Source organism: Anser cygnoides, chromosome 1 (assembly GCF_040182565.1).
Source record: "Anser cygnoides isolate HZ-2024a breed goose chromosome 1, Taihu_goose_T2T_genome, whole genome shotgun sequence".
Taxonomy (NCBI): Eukaryota; Metazoa; Chordata; class Aves; order Anseriformes; family Anatidae; genus Anser; species Anser cygnoides.
In genome coordinates, this window is record NC_089873.1 from 112,702,083 (window position 1) to 112,727,121 (window position 25,039).

Here is a 25,039-nt window from a genome sequence, read left to right on the forward strand (position 1 = left end):
TGTAATTGATGGTTCCTCTAGGGTGAATTCATTACTCACTTGGACAGTCTCAGAGGGGTTGGCATTTATGAAGAGATGTAAAGGTCTATACGTGTTCCACTGCGAAACAAGAAAATAGGAAACTGCAGTACATACTGCTGTGTGTTTGACTCTCCTTAATATGTTAGGAGATGTATTTACATTTCACTGGGTAGAGTCTAGAAACAGCTGCCGAACCCATTAACTGAAATTAAGTCTATCAAAATAACAATCCACTGGTGAGGTGATTTTTTCAGCTAATTGCATAGCCTCCCACAAAACATATGTAGGCTGTTTTAACTTAAACACACAAATCCCATTGTGAGCATGTGAAGTTATCATACAGGGTGCTAATCAGTCGGGTCTGCAGATGGGAGCCCTTTATTTTTCTGCAGAAAAGCTGTATTGTTTGTGTCAGTATAACTTCCTGACAGGGTGCCGTATAGCACAACTAGTGTTCTGCCACCATGGCTGGGATGGAAACACAGCTGATGTACTTTGCTGAGACAACCAGAAGGTTCTAGTTAGAGAGGTGTTTGGTTGCTGAAGCTCCTAGATTAGTTCAAGAGTACTCTTGACATCCTTCTGTGAATGTAAAGTAATCTTTGGTTACTTTGTGGAGATAGGTAGAGGTAGCCATCCCAGGCCTGAGTGGTGGCATATTAAATTTTCAGGCAGTATATCCTTCAGCTGCACTTGTTATTTACAGAGATGGCGAATTCTACTTTTGAAGGAAGGCTCAAAGCTCTCTTTAAAAAGAAGTAAATGCAAAACTGTTTCCTGAAGCTACAAAAGTATTTAGAAGACTGCATCCCACAAAAGTCCAGAGGAACCAGATGGCCATGAGACACGCTGTTTCTTGTGGGAAGCAAGACAGACATCTGGGAGAAAGACCCTTGTCAGATGTCCCAGTGCCACCCACCTGGGTAGGTTCAAATGCTTTTGAAGGTAGGATTTTGTCCTCCAAGCCATTCAGACTCTTCTGAGAATGACCTACCAACACGTGAGTAGCATCCCAGCACCATCAGGTAGGTCCTGATGAGAAGTGGTGTCTGCTAGCTGCTGACCAGTGTGGGCCCTGGGTAGTCTAGTGATATTCATGGGTGGTTGATGTGTACGGAACTGGACTGGTTTATTCAATAATTGTGATCTGGGAAATGAAGCTTATTCCTCCCTGAGCCATCCATCTCTCCTGCAGTTTCTATTTGTAGGAATATGCATCTACCATGCAAGCAGTGGGGCTGACTGTAAAGCAGAGAAGCAGGCCCCTCTCAGCTTCAATGCAGTTAGCATAGGTAGCAAGAACAGAGAAGGCAAGACTCCAGGGTGACCTGTGGAAAACTGCTGGAGGGTCAACATTTCTGAGCCCCAAGCCTTCCTGCACCTCAGGGAAATTAAGACATTTGGGTTTTTCAGAATTTTTGTTTTGAATTTCCTGTTAAAAAGAGCAGTATTACTCTATTTTGTCCTCTTACTCTGCAGACTCATTATATATTTGCAATATTTTGCCTTGTGAGAGCTTGCTGTAACTACAGTCTGGCAATACTTCGGTTTCTCTGCTCTGCTGTTGCTAGGCGATGAAACACTAATAGCAATTTGCATGACCCTTTCTTTGGATGATATCAACACGCAGAAATTAATGCCACCCAAAGCTGGCGATGTGACCATCCACAACCAGCCTCCTCCTCCTTGCCTGGGTCTTGCCTCTGATCCTGCTTGAAATGAGTTACGGTGTGTAATTTGGTAGGGAGCGTGTAAAAATTGAGTACTGGCACAAACAGGACATACTGGCTGCCCTGTAGGCCCACGGCGCGCCATTCCTGGCATTGCCGCAGGCCTTCAAAGCATTTAGCCTGTATGTTCGAGCGAGCTCTGGCTTGTAGATCCTTTGTTTTCAGGTGGCCACTCCTGACATCCTTGTACTTATAGATGTGTCCTTTGTACTCTATAGTGCAACTCAGGAGTTTCTATTAGGAGATTCGCAGTACGTTATCTGGAGTGAGTTATTTACACAAGATCACTGCAATACTTTCTGTTGACCTACCATGTAAGTGGGTATATAAATAGAAGTGTAATATGTAAAATGTTATCCTAAAGTTAAACCAGAATAGATTGATAACTTCTGTCTTTTAATTTTGGTATATTTGCAAAGACTCTCCTGATAACATAATTATAACCACACTGCCTTCGTCAGTGTGATCCTTGTCATGTATGCATGTATAAATGTGCATCATTCTCCTAATGATTATATGGCTGGGGCTTTTTGTGTGGTGAGACATGTACGTTGCAAACATTTTCTGATATATTAGTTACTTTATTCTGTTTTCCTGTGATTAATCTTTATCTACAAATATGAGGTATGTTGTAAAAATATAACTTTGTAGTGGAATCCAGGAAAAATATCTTGCCACGAGCTTACAGATCTGGAAACACGTTAATGTTGAATACATGTGGTTCTAAATAAGATTTTTATTTAGATATTTTACTTGAACGTAGTGATTGAGGCATACTTCAGAAGTAATTATTTCTGACATTTGGAAAGATTCTTAAAACCATTCTGTATTGTTGCTATTAACGCTATTTGGAAACCAACCAACTGGAAATGAGATACATTTTGCATGTATGGTGAAGAAGCGTGCGTTAAGCTTTGAATGAGCATGACATTTGCTAGCATTTTATTTAGAATACCAAGAATCTGAAGCTCATGTCATTATGCTTTTTGTACGCATTTTTGTTTATTTTGAGTATTTTTTGTGAAATCAGGCTTTCCTCTAGTCAGAGGATAACTTGTTTATATCCCTCCTTATTGCTTAACTGATTGGCTATTGAGAGCCCAAACCTTTAACTCCCTCAAGTACTGATCCTTATATATATGTATATATAAATATATATATGTGTATATATATATATCATCCTGTTCTGTCAGTAGGGTAGCTTCTAGAAATAAACTTTCATAACAATGGACTGATTTTAAATATTATGCTTTTAACATATTTGTGCACGTCTTTGATCCACATAAAACTGCTTACTCTGTTTCAAGAAGAAGACCTATTTCTTTTCAGCTGTCTTATTTTTTATCCTATATTACTGTATTTTAGCAGTCAGGCTCTCCACATAAGGAACATGTATTTTATACCATAACTGTAAGCGATTCAGAATGCTGCAGTGCACTTAATAACTAGGTATTTCATTATAATCCTCCTGGTACATAATCTTCACTGTCTGTCAGTCGATTGGGTTTTCATGCTCACTTGACTGTCTGACACAGTAAAACTGCTTCTATGAGGGACTTGCAGGATTACTGGCATCAGAAACAAGCTTAGAGCACTCTGGGTGCTCAACACTCAGTTTTCCTGCTCCATCTCAGGTCTCTTTAGGGGCCAGAAGGCAGCTCAAGGTACCCTGGTCCTGCAATTGAACATTCCTGCAAAATCAAGCTTGTTACTGATGGCTCTTACTACAGCAGTAATTTTAAGCTGTGATACTCTTGGTTCTGAAGGGTTGAGAGTTTCACACAATATAATGCAGGTGTGGGAAAGGGCTGCCTCGAAAAAATAGGATGTGCTTTATATTATACGTAGCCATACATAGTTGTCTTTCTGTAAATTATTTATCCCGTTGCTGTGCATGCAGCTAACACTTTGCCATGCCCAGATAGTTTGAAACCACTGCGCCTAAGGATATGTCGGATTTCAATTCCTTGACCGAGAGGGGGAGCAGATGTTCTAGATGATTTGCCAGGCCGCCTGTGTAAAATGCACGTGAGGGAAAGAAGAGGGGCACAAAGTCTTCAAAGGTTAGAGCTCATTTTCCATAAATGAGGTGGATGTCCCTGACTGAAAGGAAGATGAAGCAATTTAGCCATTATCCCTTTTCTAAACTTCTGTGCCAAATTCCATGCATGCTCAGGAGCTCAGCACCTTTGCAATGAAGAAACCAAGAATTTCTGGCTTTTGACTGTGTACCTAATCAGTAGGTATATAAATATGCCCCTGGATTCTTCGCATAAACACAGATTTATCCATTTTGTCCTTTCCATGTCTTACAGCTGCTTCTCATCTTCATTGTAAATCTGCTTCTCTCTCCCTTTGAATTTCATACTGACAATCTTGTGACTAGACCTTCAATCATTTTCCGTGGTAAGTGAAGCTGGGTTTGTCAGGAGATAAAATATTTTATTAGGTGAATGCATATAGCTGGAAGAAACTCCAGGCAAGCTAGTGAAAGCTGATCAAACTGTATCAGTGGATTGAATGAAAGATAGCATCTCTGCCTATAAATAGTGCTTTGCTTCACCTTTTCACTGTCAGTCTTCCAACAACATAACTTCTGATTCCAATGGCAAATCTTCCTCCTGCTTCTTCCCAGAGAATCTTGTTCATTACAAAAGAATAATTCCAAATTGTGGTTCATGACGCCAGATGGGCTACTGTGATGCTCTAGCCCTCCTTCCTGTTTGACACAGCATCAGGCTTCTTCCTGCTTGAAATAGAAAGTCTTTTTTTTAAAAAAAAAAAAAAAAGAAAAAAAAAAAACATCTGATTTTGATTTAAAAAATTCCAAAGAAGGAGAATTTGCCATAGCACCTCACTGGGTTGCTGTGATGGTTAATTACCCTTACTGTTAAAAATGTGTGCCTTGTTTTACAGCTTGAATTTGTCTAGATTCAGCTCTTAACCGCTGGATCTCATTATAGCTTTGTCTGTGAGTGTGCACTCATACTTCTGAGCAATAGAGACTACAAACAGTCATCATCTCCTTCTGCTAGGCTAGAAGGACTGAGTTCTTCCACTGTGAAGCGTATTATTTAGGTCTTTAATCATTCTCATAGTTCTTTTCAGAATTTTCTTCGGTCTGCCCACTTCTTGAGTTGTGGAGAACAGAACCAGATGTGGTTTTCCAGATGGGGTTACATGAGTGCAGGATATTCTGATAATTTAACAACTTCTTTCTTTCCTCCTCCTTCTTTTTCCTTTGTGTATGCATTTATGGGCCACACTTTATATAGACTAAGATGTTATTTTTGATAGGCAGAAATATCCACCCAGGGCCTGAGTCACATTCTCTCTTTTGGTCATTCAAGTTAAGAGCAAACAGGGAGTGGCAGGGTCTGAATGATACCAAAGCCAAAGCTTTCATGTGCAATTCCTCTTCCGTGCCAAATCTTTCATGACACATAGTGTTCATCAGCCAGGTGGATAACTGAGTGCTGATTCAAGAGAGAAAGTGTTTGCTATAGAAACAGGTGCAGAAATGAATAATCTACTGAGTTTTGTAATAGTCAACCTGATATCCTGGCATATTCAAACACATCTTTGAGTGGTGCTGCAATCACGTAAATGCACAAACCCATAGCTATTTTTTTTCCCTTCTCAATATCTCTAGAAAGTGTACCTGTAAAAATGTGAGGGCTTTATTGGCTTCAATTTTTCCATTGAATTACTTGCAAGGACATGCTTACTGGAAATTCTCTGCAGAAAAAAAAAAAAAGTGAATAACTTTTTATAGTCAAAATGGATTTTATCATCCCACACATATTTAGGACCTAATTTGTAAAACTTCCTGATAAGGACTAGTATGATTTTGTTAAACAGGAGTGTTCATATTCATATGGACTACCCATGTAAACAAATGGTTGAAGGAGCACATATGTTCAGAGCTAGACTAAATGTCCTACACAACACTGACATAAAAAGCCAGAAACCAAGAGGGGAGAATGTAAAGAGCTAGCACTTACTTTCAGGAAAGTTTCATGACTTTTGGAGGCCTGAGTAATGGTTTTTAGATGCCCAGCTTAGTGCAGGCTCTGCAAGTGAGCTGGCCGAGGAGGTGAGCTGACAGTGCTGGGAGGCTGCTTTGAGTCTGTAGATTCAGGATCTTTGTGCAGAAACAATGAAGTAGGTTGTTGCTAGCACTTCTGGACTGCAAATCACGTAAGGGAGAAGCAATAAGCTGAAAATAAACGGAGCAAACATCCCTTTTGAGTGTGCAGAAGGCACAGTGGAGATTCAGCTGTGGGCTGAAATGCAAGTGGGATGCAAGCAAGCCTTGGAAGGAGGGCTTTGCACAGAGTCCCCAGGCTTTCCTAAGGAAGAGCAAAAGAACAAGGCTAACAAAGAATATATATGTAGTGCAGGAAAACTTCGGATCATTTAGAAAAGAGTTGCACCAGAATATCATGCATGAACTACGCTATCAAGAGCAGCGTCCCGCGTTGAATAAACACTGTCTGCGTGCTATGTTTGTTTCCAATCATTGCTTCCTGCACTGATCCTGGGGCTGTGGATTTGCAACGACCCCTTTGGACCAGTGAAGCTGTGTGGCTGGGACTGGGGCTGCCCGAGGAATTTCCTCCTCTCCTCTTCCGAGCGCTATCTTGACAGCTGAGAGCAGCCAGAGCACTCTCGCCGGCACACCCTGAATCTGCACATCTGGAGAGTGTAAGCTCTGCTTTCCTTGTGAAACATGCTCAGCTCAGGAATTTACTTCTCCCAGCGGCCTAGCAGAGCCAAAGTCCGCTGACTTTCAGGGCACGATGTAAGGCCCATCTGTTTGCTCAGATCTGTGCCGGAGGGTCTGGCAGTGAGGCTTATGGTTAACGTGTCCCGTGGGAGTCTGTGCGAGAAGAACAGTGGCCAGCGCGCTACGTGTCTGTTTTTTAAACAATCTGCATGCATGCAGACTATCTGGAAGTTAACAACTGCAGGGAAATTAAACAAAATAATTTAACCTTACAGGCATTTTACAGTAAATAGATTCACTGAAAGGACCCCCATTTGCTGCCTGTGCCACTAGGGTTCTCCATGCGTGACCAAGAGCGTGATCTCTCCTCGGCTCTTCTTCCTTGGTCCTGCAAAGGAATCACCTCACAGACACTTCCGTAACGACAGACGGGCACACATTGTACGCTCAGGATTGAACCAACACTGAATCATTGAACAGAAGAAGCTTGTGTGACACAAAGCCCTTATTAAAACTTAAAGAATTTCAAGGTAACAAAGAAAGAAATGTATTTCTTCTCTTTTTTTGAGTTCACTCTGGTTGGTCCTTCTTTTAAGCACGCAAAGGAAAGCACTGCAAGCCTGGCATCCAGCTGGGTTACCTGTTGACTGGAATACCTGTAGACTAAATGGAGGGTGGTGAACAGGTGCTGATTAACTCCTTCAGGCTTTTGTCGTAGATATAAAACCAGGGGGAATCAGAAGGTGTCAAAACCTGTTGGAAAGTACTTTAGGCCACAAGTACCGTAGTTCCAACCTAAAAGCTCTTGTAGAGCCCCTGATGCTGTATAACCGTGTTTCCACTTGAAATCTGATGTGTTCCTCCAAGTTCACCTCCATTCACCTCTGCTCAGTGTGGTCTTTTGCTTCCTGTGCAGCATCATCAGGTCCATCCTTACGCTGTTTCTGCTTCCACAGCTTGTCCTCTACACCTGCTGCAGCCTTTCACTGCTTGCAGAACTCTAGAGCAAGGACCAAAAGCCAGGTCTTCTTCTTTCCTGCATGAGCTGTCCTACCAAAACACAAATTTCATAAATAAACTAATTTTGCAAATTAAAGATAGACACACATAGATTATTATGCTAATTGGGAATTGTTAGAAATTTCAGATACCAAGTCCCATTTAGGTAAAATCACTCAAACAGGATTCACAATTTATTTATTTTTCTTTATTTATTACTAAGCTAATATTACTTTGGAAATGTTTCAGGACTGTGCCAAGTCTTGGAGGTATGTCAAAGTATTCACCTCTTAAAAAATGCACACTTCAAATCTGAAACTCCCAGGTCTGAATTTTTGGTGTGGTTTCAAGTTAGAAAAGTGGCATACAGAGCAACATGACTGGAGCAAGTTAACCATGACATGCAGGTGAGATTTGCAGTAATCATGTAGGAAGTCTATCTGTATATAATGGAAGGCACTTGGAAAATTAGTATTTTCAGTTTCAGAGCACCAAGATGAATTTTCATAGCTGAATACAAGACTGCATTCATGTCAAGGTTTTTAATCTGTTTAAATATGTAAGGTTTCCCAAATTCTAATTAACACTAACTATACCCACAAGATTTGTATTTATATCGGTTTTGTGATGGGATTTGCATGACCGGCATAGAACGGTGACTGGATAAATATATATTTTTTTGTTTTCCTTGACAGACTATGCCATCAGGGAGGTGCGTCACTCCTTTTGTATGTCAGAGATGAAGTCCTGCATAGTTCGCGGGCTGCATAACTAGTAGATCCTGAGCCTACAGGAACCTGCATCAGTTAGGAACAGAGGAAGCTGGGCCACAGCTGAGAAGCGCGGAGTTGCTCTGCATGAAATCCTGGCTTTAACACGGCACTCTGTACCTCCCTTGAGGGAAGGAGCACGGCAAAGTTGCCCCCTGCACACACCTGGCTACATACAGGTATAGGCAGCTTGCTGCCCCTATCCGTGGAGAAGTCAGGGGCAAAGCCTGCAGCAGGACTAAAGCAGGACGAGCAGAGGCAGACACCAGTTGGACCTGAGCGCCTCAGACCCTGTCCCTGAGCCCTCAAGCCCTCCCAGAGCCCATATGTACAGAGTACATATCCGTAATAGTTTTGTGATAGCGTAACGTGTACTTTCACCGCTGCAAAACTGTGCTTTCCAACAATGCATTCAGTCATAAGAAATTCTTTCAGGCTTAAACAAAACATGGAAATCTTAGTTCAGGAGTGAGTCACTGGTTTGTTCACATTTTAGCACTGATGTAAACAAGGTGCTTGGAACTTGTCTTGCAAGAAAGCATTTAAATAGCTGACTTCTTCAACCCCAAAATCAGTGATTACTGTAGGTGCGAGCACACAGCAGCCACGGGCTGATGGTGCTCAGCCTGCAGCAACAATGGGAAAATCGCCAGTCCTAAATCACGCTCTGCAGTACTGGCACATTTTCTGATTTATTGCCAAGGAAAAGGAGAAGAGGGAGATGCAACCTTACGGCTTGCGGGCATCTTGATTCTGAATTTTCTTGATGGCAGGTTACTTACTTGAATGTTGTCTAGCATCACATTTACCATTTATAGGATCATTTGGACTAGTGTCAGTCCCTACTCAAATCTAAAGCTTTATTTCAACTACAAGCTCATTTAAATTTCTCTCAGAGCACATTAACAGTGTACCTACGTGACACCAGGGATTGACCTGGCAGTCCGTTGTGGGGGTTTTGACAGCATTTGTAATACCTCGTGCCTTTTTCTGCAAGCCCTACTTGGCTGCAAGGCCATTGCATTGCAAGACCCTTAAGCTGAATTTGGCTGTACTTATTTTTAAATTTCACATATGTGTGGTGGTCTAGGTTGTTGTATTGACAGTCCAGTATTTGAGTAACATACTTTTTCTCTACTGTTATTGAAAAAATTGCCACGGGGACCTTCAGGAGAAATGTAGTATGAAAAGATACACTAATTCCAGAGATTTACAAAAGTCTGATTTCCTTTTCCTTTACATGTCCTCCATCACCGATATCCAAAGGCTTTTTAAAATATAAGGACTTCCAATAGGCATAATTAAGCAATACTCTTGCGTTCCCTCACATGTAAATGAAGCTTAAATTCGAGGTGCTAGCTTTTGACACCATGCGCTGCAAGAAGGGCTTCACAGCAATTTAAGTTCAAAAATTGAACTTCTTAATTAGTGGAATGTGGAAAAGAACAACAACATCAACACAGCTACCCCCTGCTGCCTACTTTGATATTAAATTCAATTTCTTTTATGATACCTCCCAGTCATCACACACTCTTGACTCTTATATCAGCTGCGCAGAGCTACATTAAAGAGGCTGCAGGGCAGAGAGCAAGCTGAAGATTTCAGTGGGAGCACAGGGAAAGCTAGATCAGAGCTCAGAGAGACAGCAGCAGATAAACCCATTGCCAACACGTTTGTGTAAAAGTCAGCAAATAGTTTCAATGCTTACTGACTCAAGCACTTTTGCACCTATATTCGTCCCGAATATTTTTGAGGACAAATGTTTGTTCGATATTTTTCAAACACAAGCTTTAAGCTTACGAAAGCTTAACTGTGAAAGTCCCCTTCCTGCTGCTGCTGAAAGGTGAAGTAATCTTTCTCTGCGATTACAAGACCACAAGGATTTAGGAATATGACTGTGAACATCAGCCAGACAGTGTCTGCAGCATTCACCCATAGGAAGAGAAGTCATAATGTTATTAGTCGATCCTGGCCATCACTGCTGTGCTGGAAGAGACGTGTCCTTCACTGCTGTCCGCACTGCCACGTGCAGGGGCAAGGGCACCCTTGCTGTACCGGGTGCATCATCTGCTACTGCAGACTTTTACTGTGCCAGTAAACGTAGAAGGTCCTCAGCAGCCTGAACTTGGACCAGGATTTGAGCACTGCAAAAAACACGCCCCATAAATCCGTCAAGAAGAAATGGAAATACCTTCCCTCTTCAAAAACTATAATAAAAACAACTGTTCTGAATAAATATCCCTGTAATATCTGAAACCCAAATATGAGAAACGTGGACATCTGTCCAAAAAAGCACCCCAAAACTAAGCTGCCATTTTAAAGCAGAAAGAAATGCTGAAGAGAGAATAAGCAATAGCAGCAGAACTTTTTTTAACCTAAGGTATCGGTACTAAGCCAGTGTTCCTCCTGCAATCCAGCTGAAGTCAGCAGTTAACCATTGCCTTCCAAAGGCCTGGTGATGGTAGATGGAGCTTTCCATTTTTAATTTGATCTGAAGAGAATTTACGCATTGCTCTTGTGCAGCACGTTTACAAGTTTACCCGCTTCTTAATTTACCATTGTGCTGTTGAAAAGAGACGCAGTTTCTTCCTTCCTTTGCTCAAGGACCTCAGACCGCTCCAGAAAGCAATTAATATGGATTGCACGCGCAGGTGAGGTGTAAGGAGAATTCAAGCATCCCCGGCGACAGTCCTGTGCTCCAGCAAGGAGCGTTTGGCAAGCTGCCACCGGCAGCTGCACCAGAGGAGGCACCAGCAAGGTGAGACGAGCCTCTCTGCTGATGGGCTCTCAGGGTCATGAACATTTCTTTTGCAGGACCACGTTCTGCTGCTGGACCAGCACTTTCCAGCTCTGTCCCCAGCCGCATCCTCCCCTGGCGTGGCAGCAGAGCCTGGGAACACAGCCATAGAGCTTGACCCCACGAAGGACGCAGCCCTTGGCACTGGGGATGGGGCTCGGGGGCCTCAGCCTTCCTCGGGACTGCAAAACTCCCCGTCTGCCCACCGACAATGCATTTTACTACGGTATTTTAGAATGGTGCAGACGGCCAAGGACAATACTGTCAGGGTAACTCTGAATTTCTTTGCTTTCACAGATTTAAATCAAGCTTTAAATTATTTTTAGTAGCTTGTTATTACAGCTTTTGCAACCTGAAGACAGACTACTGCCTTTAATTCATTAGTAATTTCAACAGTTAATCAGAAAATGTCATTACCTAGGAGGACTGCGGCTCAAAATAAAGCACACTGGAGTTACATTTAAATTAAAGCATGGACAGAAATGAATGCAGCCTTTGATCCCCCTTCCATCCAGACTGCACCCTGATGGGCACAGCTGGACAGGATAGAAATCGTGAGAAGGGAGCAGTCTCGCCTGTTTAAAAGGGCACTGTCAACTCATTACGTCCTCAAGTTGAGCAAATTAAAAAAAATAAAATTTCACCGGGTTCTTTTGGAGCTCCACTAATGTTTTCTGCAATGGCCACTACTTGCCTGTTTAATTTTTAAAAGAGGCTGATTTTCAGGTGTTTGACTGAAAAAAAAAAACATAGCCTACTGTTAACAACTGTTTAACCTTCACGGTGGCCCCAAACCACCTTTCTGTTAGGTGAGTGAGAGCTGTGAGCCTAAACAAGGGCATGTACCTCTGCCTGCCTGTCTGTCTTTGTCATCAGCATAATCCTCTGGGCAAGCTCAGGGCCCGCTCGGCAGGTGCCAGAGCCCCACGGCGGCAGGGTGGCACCAGCAGGGATGCAGGCGCTGAAGAAATGCCCTGGCGCATGTGGTGTCCCTGCCCGCCTTCCCTGACCCACGAGGACTCAGTGGCAGTACTGTGCCCTCCTTCCGTGCATACTGAGGATGGTATGCGAGGAAGGATTTTTCTCCTTCCATTCCGCAGTACAACTTTCCCCCCCCACACATCCGTGTTGTTAAAAAGCTCACGCACACCACGTCCTGACCTGCGGAAGGATGGGGTCACCTTCCCTGCGAACAGCGGGGCGCCCCGGGCACCTCCCCGCTTCCAGCTTTGATTTAGGCAGCGTCAACAAAGCTGTTTCCTGGACCGCTCACAATGGGCGGGAGACAGATTTACCAGCCCCAGCTGATTCAGCGGGGCTGGGACAGTCTGATAATGGCGCGAAATTCGGCTGAGGGTAAAACTAGGGATGTCGTGGCATCCAAGGGGACCCCAGCTGCTGGGAGCATGGAGCTGGCACAGCAGCCGGCAGCCCAGAAGTGGAACCATGGTGCATGTAGCCACAGGGAATCGATTTTGGAGGCTTTGATAGAAGTTTAAGGGAGCTAAAGCGGGGTAGGGGAAGGTAGCCAGCTGTGCTCCAGGAGGGTGTAGAGTGAGTCTGCCTCCCTGGTTCTCTTTCCCTACACTTTGCCTTGCCTAAAGGCAGCCCTGGCCGTGTGTTTGTCCTGAATACCGCTGGCTTGGAAGCCTGGACTTACGCGGGAGAGGCTCCCAGTCGTCATTCGCTACAGTCGGGAGGGTAAAACTACGATGTTTCTCAGCTCTGGCTTAAATTAGGAAGTTTTACCAGCGTAGCCTTGTCAACGGCAGCCGGTGTGAGAGGAGCACACGGCTAACCGAGACCTGTGCCAGCCGAGATCCTATTAGCGCCGCGGCTGGGCTCCGGAGGAGGCAGGGAGCAGAGCGCTGCGGCTCAAGCAGCGTTCAGCGCGGAGCGGAGGCAGCGCGCAGGCTAGCAGACGGCAGCACGGCGTAAAAAACCGCTTCGACATTTTTGAACGAGTGAAAGGAGAGCCTAAAAAAAAAAAAAAAAAAAGAGGTGGTGGCACGGGAGAGCAAGCCCCCTAGCGGGAAAGCAGCCCTGCGAGCCGCCGGCGGGGTTTTCGCTGCGGCCAGGTACCCCGGCATCCTCGGGGGGGGTGCTGCCCGCAGGGCTCCCTGCTGGCCGTCCGACACCCCGCCGCAGGCAGCTCAAAGCCTTCGGGGGTGTCAGGGCGGAGGGTGCGAGCGTCCCAAAGGTGGCGGTGGAAGCGGACCCCGCTCCCCGACCTTCCCTTTCCCCGTCCGGACGGGGAGGGCGGGCAGCGAGCCCCCAGCCCCCGGGGCAGGGCTGCGCGAGCCTCCTGCGGGCTGTGCAAGCGCTCCCTCTTCTCGGGGATGAAATTACCGCCAGCCCAAAGCGGCGGCGGCGGCACGAGGAGGAAGAGAAGGAGGAGGAGGAGGAGGAGGCGGAGGCAGAGGGAGGCGCCGTCCCCAGGCGGAGGGGCGGCAGCAAGGGGCCCCCCCTCGCCCCGCTCCTCCCCTCGGCGCCCTCCGCCGAGCAACTTTGCTGCCGGGCGGCTGCACGGCCGGGGGATGCCGGCGGCGGCGGGGGACGGGCTCCTGGGCGATGTGGCGGGCGGCGGCGGCGGCGGCGGCGGCGGCGGCGGCGGCGGCGGTGGCGCCGTGCCGGGCCCGGTGGCGGCGGAGGGCAGGCTGCTGGCCGCCTGGCTCAGCGCCGCGGCGCCCCGGGAGCGGCTCCGCGACTTCCAGCACACCAAGCGCGTCGGAGGCTACCTGATCGGCAGGAAGCTGGGCGAGGGCTCCTTCGCCAAGGTCCGAGAGGGGCTGCATGTGCTCACCGGAGAGAAGGTACCCGGCCGGCCGGGGAGGGCTGGGCGCGGGGAGGGCGGCGGGGCGCTCTGCTGCCCCCCGGGGATGCTCCGCTGGAGGCGCACCGACCCTTTTTCCCCCTCCGGGTTGCCCGCTTTGAGTGTCGGCACGGTAAAACCTTCCCCCCCCCCCGCTTTTTTCCCCCCCTTGGGTATTCGTAAGAAAAGTCCGCCGAGGGGCTCTGCTCCTCGTCTCTTCTCCCCAGCCCTTTAGTGGAGCCTCCTGCCCGTCGATCAGGATGTGTCACCGCGCGATAAAGAGCAGAGGGTGTTTTAGTTCGATTCACCAGGCTTGGGACCCGCAGAGGAGTTATCCTGCTCCCGTTAGAGCTGCCCTGTCGGATCAGACGAGGTAACAAAGCTCTACCTAAAGCGGGACACCTTACCACTACTGCAAGCTCCCTGGACCACCAAGACTAAGCACCTCCAGAAATTCCCTCCTGCACTAGCAGCACCCTAAATATGCTGTCGGTACGGTTGCATCTTCGTAGTATGCGTTCCTGCACTCCTGGGTCCTTTTTCTTTCCCCTTCCAGTAAGTTTGTCGTGGAGTGAATTTTAGAGTTAGGGCTCTGGATTTCATCAGGACAAAAAATGGTAATGTTAGTGATTATTATCATACAGGAACGCAAGAGGAAAATAATTTTGTGCTCTTCTGTTACCAAGCGTGTGCTTCTCCTTGGTAACAGATACATCCAATGATCCTCTCGTTGATAAAAGGCACATGCACACACACGTCCTTCCCACCTCCACTTTTTTGGATTGCTACATTTATCTCAGTCTGTTAAGAGGAAAAAATAAAAAGGCCCACCACACGCCCCTCCGTCTCAGCTCCCAGGCCTGCTGCCTTCCTTTTTTTTTTCCCCCAGTTTCTTGAATAACACATGTTATGACAAAGTGCCGAGCAGAAACTCTAGGAGGATCACCCTTCCCTCCTGCTGAGCCCCCGTGTCCTTATTTGTGGCCGGGTGCGATGATCTCTGAGCTCTGCCTGACCTGATCTTGTGCCGCGGGGTCAAAGGAGGCGCTCGCTGTCGGCTTCAGCGGGTAAAAGGTTGGTCGCATAGCTTCAAATTCACACATTCAGGGTCCGTCCGCCCAGAAAAATCACCTCTTTAATTTCAGGTATTTATGGATGAGCTATTTGAGTTAACGGATGGGAGATAAGGGCAGCTAATGACTTCCTTCAGGTGAGGCCCTATCTCAGCGAGGTGCCTCCCTCTAACCGGAGGGGGGAACGCTTTCCGTCCCACGCGTGACCCCACGTGAGGATCTCACAGAATGGTAGGGGTTGGAAGGGACCTCAAGAGATCATCAGGTCCAATATCGTGCCCGGCAGAGAGAGCTGATGGACACTCAGCTCTTCCGGGCATGTTCCTCCACCACGCTTTCGCGTGGCCTCCAGCCAAAGGAGGCTGAAACGTGCCCAAACTGGATCTGCCTCGCAGCTGCCGGCAGCTCTGCCTACACGGAGCCCACCACAGGCGACAGAGCTCTGGCTGTAACATGAGGAAGAGAAGAAAAACATCTGCTTACCCGGGCTCCTTTCTTTGGGAGTGCATTTGAGAGGAGGCTGGGGCTGGCAAGCAAGCGTGTGCATCGAATGGGGAGGGAAAGCATGAGGCAGTGGGAGAGCTGGGATCAGCGGCACCGGGTCGTGGAAGGAGGCCCTGTGGGAAGAGGCCACCAGAGGCCAAGCACAGACCTCATCTGGGGTGGAAACCAGGGTCAGGCTGGCATTATCAGGGCTGCCCGGGAGCGCATGAGTATGTGACAGTCACCCTTTGCCACCTCTCCATACCCACCTCCGTCCCCCAGCTCAGGACATCCCCCCGGCGCAAGGCTGGGGGAGAGCATCACCCTGTTACGGCCTGACCCCTGGTGATTGGGGTGAGCCAGAAACTATCTTCCAGTCCGTTCACTTGCAGAGGAAAAGTTAATCTGCAGGAGTGTGTAGTCAGTGCGCCTGCAAGTGGAGTTCAGCAAAGTGAGCTGTGGAAACAAAGCCTTCTCCTGCGGACAGCCCGCTGGATCGTCCCAGTCGCTGCATTTTTCTAGGCTGATGTTTTATGAGTCTGTTATTCCAGGATTAGTGCCTGCATGTATTTTCAGAGGAAAAAAAATAATAATTGACATCTGATTTTTGTTTTGTAAAGCAAGGGCGCTGTCTGAATTTCAATAAAATTGCAGCGATAGTGTGAAGTAGGGGTCTTACTGCTAATGCCTGGTAGCTGGTTTGGCACAGCCCAAGCTGTTACGGTCACCAGATTATCTGACTTCAGCCAGGGGTGCCCAACCAGGTTTTGATTTGCAGCAGACTTTAGCAACTCTGGAGGAGTTAATGCGCATTATTGTTTCAGAAAATTGTGTATTTAGAAATGAAATCTGTGGATTAATGAGTCCCCAGCTAGGCTCGGATCCATTGCACTGACACAATGCATTGTACAGAATCAAGGCAATGCGGAGTGAATGCCAAAAATCTGCCATTACCTCACCCTGAAATCGCTAGGAGCTAAAGAGGTCTTCAAGAGAGCATGAGATGGTGTGTGCCCTGGGCCAAACGCTAGTTGCTTTACCAGCTGCTCCAAGGGCAGCTGGCTGGATTATGCATTTGGAGTACAGCGTGTGGGACTGCAACCAACAGCTCTTACGAGCGCCTGAGCATGGGAGGGTGAGCTAAGGTGAGATCTTAAACCTTAGCTGCGAGTGTCTGCAGCGCTGGGCTTTAAATCCAATCCGTTGCAGTGCTTCTTGTGGTTTATGTTACCATAATGTAAGGCATGTTATTATTTTCTGGGCTTGAAAAATGTTTGGTAATGCCTGATGCAATTAAGTGTATTTTAGCTGAGCATGGGAGAATGCTGAACAGATTATTCTTTCCATTGCTTTTGAACAAAAATATCACAGCCTATAATCTAACATTTTGGAGTAAAAGGCTGATTTGTCAGATCAGCTCAGGCAGTCTTTATTGCCAGTCCTAAGGAAACGTAGTTTCTCTATGAAGAGCAGGCCAATTTAGATTTAAATTGTGGCTACAAAACCCCGCTGAGCTAGCTGCATTGTTATTCAGCTAACTTTTGCAGCCTGTGCACAAGATACTCCCGGATTGTTTCAAGCTTGAGGCTCGGCATGGTCTATCTCTGGGCAGCAGAAAGCAGGCAATATTGCAAGATAGTATTTTTGTGTAGTTTCAGACAGCTGAAATTGGGTTCCTGTCAATGCAGGGGGGTAATATGCTCTACTGGTAGACCAGACGGATTGTGTTATCCGCTGTGGACCCCAATGAAATGTCTCAATAACTCCGTACAGCATCACAGGATGGCAGTATGTTGAGGGGAGAAAACGGCGTGAGCGTGAGTCTTTATAAACAAACTTGACCCGAGATTGCTTTTGTCTACTTTTAGGTACAATCTTTAGCTCGACAAAAAAAAAGGCATTGAAGCAAATTGAATCATTTGACTTCTCATCCACTGAAAAATGTGTTTATCAGTTTCTTTAGCGCTATTGTTAAGCTCAAAAAGGGGACATTTTTAGTTACAGTGAATCGAGTGGTTTTCTGTAACAATGCTACTTAGTGGGAAGTGGCTGCTAAAAATACAGTTTACCAGCTTCTATGAAGGCAAAGCAATTAATATCGAAAGTGGCCTTTTCACAAAAGGGTTTGCTTTCAGAATGCTTTTCTGTGTTAAAGTTGCTAAAAAAAAAAAAAAAAAGAAAAGAAAAGAAAAAAAAACTAAAAAGCTGCATTTGAGACTCCTGGAAGTGCCGGGGCGGGCTGCGTGGGCAGTTGCACCCTAGGAAAGGAACAGGGGAGGTGTTCTCAAAGGGCACCTGGGCAGCGGTCCCGCAGGCTCTGTCCCCTGCTGGTGGCACATTGCTCTGCCTGCGTTTTGCAGAATTACATGCTGGCAGCATCGCGGGTGCGTTTCTGCTGGAACATCATGGTCTGTTGTCACCTTCTGAAGCAGATCAATGGGTGCAAGAGCTGGGGGGAGCTGCACGGCTCCGCACCTCTGCGGTGGGTGCTGAGCCATGGGGCTCAAGCTGCCTCAGGGAGGCAAAATGGGATGCAGAGGTGGTTGGGCAGGTTGTGTTGCTGCCCTACACCAGCCAAGGCTGTTGGCTCCTAAAATCCTTGCTGTGGCGGGGAAGGCTGTCAGACAATCTGTACCCTAGTCTCAACATCCCGTTTCTAATCCCTTGCTGGCACTGAGGACATTTGTTGAGTTGCTTATGGGCTCGCTACCAGAAGCAAAGGCTGGAGTGATGTGTTTTGCATAATTCCTATCTTCCAGCAGTGTCCCCTAGGAAATTCATCAGCCCTTCAGGATAATATAGCCAGATGGACACAGAGAAACATGGACAGAAGTAATGCCAGTACACATCAGTAGATGTTACAATGCCATGCACATTTTTTGTTTTGCATTTTATGCAAAGTGAACACACGCTATGGAGTTAAATTTGCCTTGAGTAAATTCACTCTTTTCCTCTTATGTTCTGCCATGGACTTGAGGGAATTGGGGCTTGACTTGGTGGCTAAAAGCCTTTGGGTGCATTGGCAGTTGAGATTTTGCCTTGTTCCTGCCCTTGATAACTGTGCCACCCCTGTGACCTGTTTGGGAAACCAAAACCTGGTGGGGGCTTCACATGAAGGACTTCTGCATCAGGATTTGCAATCATCAGCCGTGCCTGTATCCCAAGATCCAGGGCTGCCCAAGTAGTAATGCTGGCTTGGGATCAGAGAAATGTGGTTTATACTCATACGTAGTCAGTTCTAGGATCATAACCTTTTTGAGTTTGGGGGCTGTGTGTGCATGGGGGTCGCTTCCAAGCCATTTTACCAAGCAAGTGGGCCAGAAAGTTACTTCACTGTAAATAAAAGTTGAGTTTCTAATGTGACCATTGGTCTTTCAGTTCGACCATTTGTTTTTACTCCCAAATACTATCAGGCTGCAGATTGTCCTTCCTCCAGTGATAGTTGTATATCAGTTTCCTCAATGCAGTTGTGCTCTCACTGTATTTAATTAGTAGTTCTCTTCTTAGCTGTTCCTCTACATATTTTAAAATTTTATCTATACCCCAAAAAAAAGCTTGCTTAAGAAAGTACTTAACATAAATTTGCATGGTGGCTTTCTTCTGGGATTTTTATTAACAGCTGCCAACTGTTACACCTGGATGATGTGTTATGATGCCGCTCTTAATTATATGCACCGAGGAAGTGAAATGAGGGTGTTTCTGCAGCCTTAATTTTGACATTTCTGTGCTTCTAAGTGCTTGCTTTCACAGCTTTGACACCATTCTTTTCAGAGAGGTTTGTGTACGTGCACGCAGATGCATAATTTGTATTGAAGCCACTAAACACATGCTTTCGTTAACATGCGATACTTCAGAGAAGGATTTCAAGGGGGCTGTCAGGGTTGCAGTGACATGAGCAAGGACTTGGCTGGAAGCAGGACCAGACAACCAGATGCTTTGTCAGCACAAAGTTCTCCGAAGCGTGTTCATTTAAGAATTTGAGCGCGGGGCAGAGTAAACACCAGACCGCTGGTGTGTGCTCACCTGCTCAGTCTCTTGTATGAGCACCTGCTAACAGTTGGTTCATCGGGAGAATAACCAGTTGCAACAGGCACTTGTTATAAAGCCACACTCTTGACTCTAACCCTTTTCTGTGTTGCATGCTTGGAGTAAGCAAGAATAGGCCTGAATAGGCAAGAGAGCCTGTTCATTATTGCAGTCTGCTTCTTCCAGGAAGCTTGTTTTAATATTTATCAGCTGTAGCTTGCAACTTGTTCTGCAATGAGCTGAATTGATGCACATGTGGCAGTTGCTTATCCTCTTGAGATAATCTGCTTTCAAGTTTACATTCAGCAGTTTTAAGGACGTCACTAACAGTGCATGTCAGCAATGTGCTGCTTTTCATACAGACTGTTATAATTTTAGTGGCATAGGCAGGATTGAGGGAAGCTGAGTGTTTAGGTTGAATTGATACCAGGTGTAGTTCTTCTGTGGCACTCACATCTGGATCCCTGTATTTGTTCTCACAAGTTTTGTGTTTTTAACATATTTAATGATGTGTAAAGCTGCGAGGCTGTTTTTGTAGGCATGCGTTACCTACAAGAGTGTTAGTAATTAAAACACGTCTAGCTTTCCACGTCTTGCAGTTTGCTGTATCTCTTTTCACACTAATGAGCTGGGGAATGCTACCATAGCTTCATGCTTTTCAGTGGACATAACACATTAGGCATCTTCGCCCCTCTGCCCTTGTGAGTTATTTGTTAGCCTGCACTCGGGAAAGTGGTTGTTATTAACGTTGTTTACCTCACAAGTGAAGCAGTCATGAGGTGACGTGATGGCCCTTCTGGTGACTGAATTGTAATAATAGCCTAAAAGCCAAGCTGTTGTGTTGTATAAACAACAAAAGACAAATAGGCTGAAAGTTCATGTGCTGATTACGCTAGTCTTTGAGATCTTAGAGAGGGATCTAAAACCATCCATACCCAGTGGTTATGTAGATATTGGCCAGAAGAAGAGTTATGTGGGTTGCTGTGTTGGTGCTCACCTGGCAGCATGGGGTGCAGCTGGACCAGGATAGATGCAGGCTATCCCGAATACCTTCTGCTGGCAGCATGGTCTCACTTTGCACTAATTCTCTTTCAGATTGGCTTAACTACTATCTTCAGCTAAGCCGAGGAGCAAAAACCTCAAACCTCTTCATTCTGTGTCTCTGTAAAACCTTTTCTGCTCTACTTTCCTGATGTGCTGTCTGTTGGCCAATCTCCTCGAGGGCATGAACTTAGCGGTGCCAGTGTTTTCAGTGGGCTGATGGAGCTGGCGCTGATGAAGAGAGACAGGGAGTTTTTTCCTGGTAAATTTTACTGCAGAAGGAGAGAAGCTGCAACCACAAGCACGACCCTGTGGCCCGTGCTAGGACAGAGGTGCCCGTTTCTAAGCTGTTGAGGTGAAGCACTGCCAAACCCGTGTTTGGTGTCGGTGCTTGTAGGAGACAGAGTCAAACCTCCTCCTCCTGAGGGGGAAGACCACTTCAGGAAAGAGTGGTTGAGCATTTAACGTGGTCCCCAAGGGAGACCACCTACAAAAGCTGGTGCTGCCTCAACCAAAGCTTTCTTTTCTGTGCATGCTCTGCTGCAGTATTGCGCTGCCGAGCTGCAAGTCTGGCACTTCCAACGCGGGACCCAGTTGAGCTCTTCTCGTTCCTGGTGCGAGATCAGGTGCCACCAGGAAAATCACTGCAACAAAGAGAACTAAAAAAAGATAAGTTATATATAATGAAGTTCCTTTGCTTTCTGCCTGTTGTGGAAGATTGTCATGGAAACATTTGCTTTCTTTCTTTTTTTTTCCAAAGAATAAATTTATTTTCTGTGATTAATGTCCACAGAACTAAGGGAGAGAACATATGTACAAAAAAACTTTATTGGCGACACCCTTTTCTCGGTTCCCAATGGTTGTAAATGTTTTATCTACTGTATTTTAAATTGCTATAACTGGGCTTTGAAAGCAGTGGTTCTTGTTGATGTAACAAACATATTTTTTCTTTTTTCCTCCCCTTTTTTTCCCCCTCTTTTTTTTTAATCATAAAGCTGTATTGGTGTTAAGGCGCTTTAAATTAGGGACACTTGGTCTTCTGAAAGTCCAGTTATGGATTTGATCACTAAAATGTGAAGCAGGGACTGCTTAATATGAAACATGCCACAGGTCCATGATCACGCAAGGGGCAAGCGGCATTAGCCGCAAGGTTTCTCCTTTGAGGAGTGGTGCTGGAGGAATGTTACTCGGTATCACTTCTCCGCTTTTGTTTCCCCACAAGTAATCCGAGATCCTCATCCATCTCACTGTGACAGAAGACGTTTTCAGCGTTAAAAAAGCGAGCTTTCGTTTATCAGAAGCAGCTGGATAGGATACGGTTCATTTGTGACTGAGGCGTGGAGCATGCCTTGCTGTGCTCCAGCGCTCGCTGCTTCCTGTTGTCCTAGCAGCTTACTGGGGCCGTGTCTGGGTGAAGAGGACCTCTGGTTCCCCAGCAGTTGTCACACAGCTTCCTTCATGCTGGTTGTGAGTAGCCATCAGCTTTGGTCAATGTAAAATAAGGACCTTGCTCCTCTTAGCAGGCTTTCCCTCAGCTGCAGCGGCTGCACATCAGGCCCCCATGTGCTTGTGTAACAGGACCTGAAAAACATCTTTCCCTCTAGCTGTTAATACCTTGAGCTCAAAAGAGATCTCGAATTGAGTGATGGATGGTCTTTTAGCATGTCAAAGAGCCCTTTTCTGCAAAATAGCTAATATTTGGAAAGTGATACCGGGCAAATATTTTTACATTTCAACAGCTGGGCAAATCCAGCCGTTTCAGACACTCAGATACACGCTTTCTTCTCGCAGCACGTGGCCCAGGCCTGAAGGCTGGTTTTGACAAGCTCGTTAGGATTTTTTGGGGAACCTCAGTATCACATCCTCGTTTATCTCCGCCTCTGGCTTTCTGCCGCCGCCACGTCCATCGGTCTCTGTGTAATCTCTCTTGACTTGTGTAGATATCGCTAGAGGCCAGCGAGGTAAAACGTGCTCCCGTCCGTCAGGGGACACAGTTATTGCTACCCCCTTAATTAGCTGACCAAGAGAGCAGTGAAAGGTCACTGGAACCGGTTTCTTCTGCCAAAGGCTAGGCAGATCCCACCCGTGACCCACTCAGGACAAGTCGTGTGCCCTGCCTGTAGATGTGCCGGCGCTGTAGCAGCATGGACTCCTGCTTACCAGGCTCCTGTGCTGGGCTCTGACTGTCCTGCATCCATACATCATACACATTCTGCTGGTTTGGACATAGAGCTCCAAGAAAAAGTGTAATTCGTGGGGATTTCCGTACAGAACATATGGGAAAGGACAGAATTGCTGCAGCCCCTTACCTCAAAACCATCTCCTGGCAGTCACTGAAGGTCTGGCCGTGTCAGGTGGCAGAGATGCTCACAGATAGGGGTATATCATTCAGTTCGAAAATGGAGTGAAGCAGAAGATGAGGGGGAAGGAGGCAGTTAGCATTATGGAAACAGCAGAGCAGAAGTATGTCCAGCAGAGGATATCTGTAGTTACCTGTGAAGTATGGCTTGATGTTACCTGTAAATATGGCATGAAGTAAAAAGCATGTTGAAGAGAAATATGGCTGGGAACGGCTCTCCTCCAGTGAAGCTGAGCTGCTCTGTGGAAATAGACCATGTCGAACAAGGCATTAGTTGTGTGTTAGATCAGCAGTTACCTCTGTTTCCTTCCTGACTGACTGAAGGAGGAGGAAGCATTGCAGAAATATGGGGAATGCCGTACCACATAAAAGGGCATGAAGGTAGATCACGAGGAAGCTCTGACCAGTCTGTGCTCACAGCCTTGCAATATTGACTGTTTTAAAGCCTTCATATGGTCTGCCCTTGCACATAGCATGGTGGAAGCAGCCCTATAGTATGTCCTTACAAACACCAGTCCCTTGACACATCAGGACTCTGGCTCCTCACGGAAACACTAATGCGACTGTGCTGATGCAATAGGCAGCAGCAGCAGCGTGGGCGAGTTGGGCTGTCTGCAGGAGCATCAATATTTGCCTGAGTCCTCGTGACACTTCGTGTCTTCTGTGCCACAGAGCTCAAGAAAGGATGTCAGAGGGAGCTTTCAACATTTGCATCCCTTGATGTGACTGCTGATTGCTCCCAGACTATCTTGCCTAGCTCAACTCCAGTCTTCCCGTGCTGTGCCTTGCCCCTGTCTCTGCTGGGACCAGAGATTCTTCTCACCTGTACAATCACTAAAGCTCAAAGGGATCACGGTGGTCATCCAGCCTGACCTCCTGTGTAAGACAAGATCTAGTATTCTCTTTGGGAGTATCTGTATCAATGTCTTGTTGAGCTATTGCACACTCAGGGGGCGGGGGGGATTCAAAATCTACTTTCATCTCTGTAAGATAAGATGTTCCTGTCACTGCTTCACTGCACCTAAAAAGCATGGATCGTGCTTACAGCCTGAGTTTGCTCAACATTACCTTTTGGGCAGTTAATTTTATTTTATCAAAGAGCTGTCTGTTATCAGCAGTCCTTTCCTCCTGCAGGTACTTGCAGAAAATCATTGTCACTGCTTAGTTTTCTCTTAATTAAAATTTTTGAGCTTCAGTCTGATACTATGACAAGAAGTTCTTGGACCTCAGACTGTTCCTGAAGCTCTTTTCAGAACTCTTTGCAAACTTTTAACATCATTCTTGAAGTGCTTGCGCCAGAACTAGATATAGTAATCTAATAATAGTCCCCAGTGCCATGTACAGGTGTAATTAATACCTTTTCTTACCTTAACAAATACATCCTGCTTATGCTTTTAAGGATTACATTTAAGTTAGCTGTGACATCAAGAGGGTTCATTTGCTTATCTGAATCCTTTTGCACATTGCTGGATACTGTTGTCTTTGCATTGTAGGTAATGGTAAGATTTTTTTCTTATCTCCCAGTGATTTGATTCTTTCCATTCAAGCTACCTTCAGTCTGAAGTATACAAATGACCATACTGTGAGCTACTTTCCTGTTTATAAAAGTTTATTCTCCTTTAGGGGCTGATTTAAAGTTTTCCTGACTGTCTAGTCTGCCAACAGAGAGAGTGGTCCCCTGCGTACTAAGACATTTATCCTGTACTTATCTCTCCAGCAGCTGTTTTTATCTCTTGCTAAACCCCAAACTCTTGGCTTACACTGTCATGGACTCTGAAGAGAAGACAATATTTTAACAGAAGTGACTCCTCCCTACGTTTTTTAATTGTTGATTTTACTAATTCCAGAGCAAATACAAATGAAACAGAATATATAATTCAGCTGTCCTGCAAAGAGCAAACACAAAAGTTATCAAAGGCTGAACATCACCACTCAACTGTGAAGCAGAGAGATGATACTGCTTGTTTAACATGAAATCTCAATGCATCTCTAATTGTATTGCTACTGAGAAGCCTTTTCAGTGTGTGTACATGCACATGCATGCATGTTTAACTCAGTCTCTGATCCTCCTATTCTATTCATAGCAAGCACACAAGGCAAGTATAAAAGGTATCAGATGGCCATGGTTGAATGGTTGGTCTTTTCTATCCTTGATAAATAGAACAGATGTCATTCTTGTGGAAAAGTCTGCCTTCATGC

The 25,039-nt window shown here is 46.0% G+C and overlaps 1 protein-coding gene and 1 long non-coding RNA gene across 6 annotated transcripts in view; one reads left to right on the forward strand and one right to left on the reverse strand.

Annotated features, from left to right (window-relative positions):
* Nucleotides 1-954: 954 nt before the first annotated feature.
* LOC125183664 (uncharacterized) lies at nt 955-15,402 on the reverse strand. Of its 4 annotated transcripts, none has more exons than XR_010825199.1 (4): nt 12,208-12,327; nt 5,756-7,530; nt 5,413-5,489; nt 955-4,497 (listed from the first exon to the last, which is right to left on the reverse strand). It is a non-coding gene; the product is annotated as an uncharacterized lncRNA (long non-coding RNA). The 4 variants fall into 4 exon arrangements; XR_010825198.1 differs by having other exon boundaries at nt 955-4,500; XR_010825197.1 differs by lacking the exon at nt 12,208-12,327 and adding an exon at nt 13,785-15,402 and having other exon boundaries at nt 955-4,500; nt 5,413-7,530.
* Nucleotides 13,475-25,039, forward strand: part of HUNK (hormonally up-regulated Neu-associated kinase) — a 56,945-nt gene continuing 45,380 nt past the window's right edge. The window contains exon 1 of one of the 2 annotated variants that reach the window (XM_048071477.2): nt 13,475-13,859. In XM_048071477.2, the coding sequence (XP_047927434.2) occupies nt 13,584-13,859 (276 nt within the window). In that variant the 5' untranslated portion in view covers nt 13,475-13,583. The remainder of the gene's footprint in view (nt 13,860-25,039) is intronic. The other variant, XM_066978034.1, reaches the window with a different exon arrangement.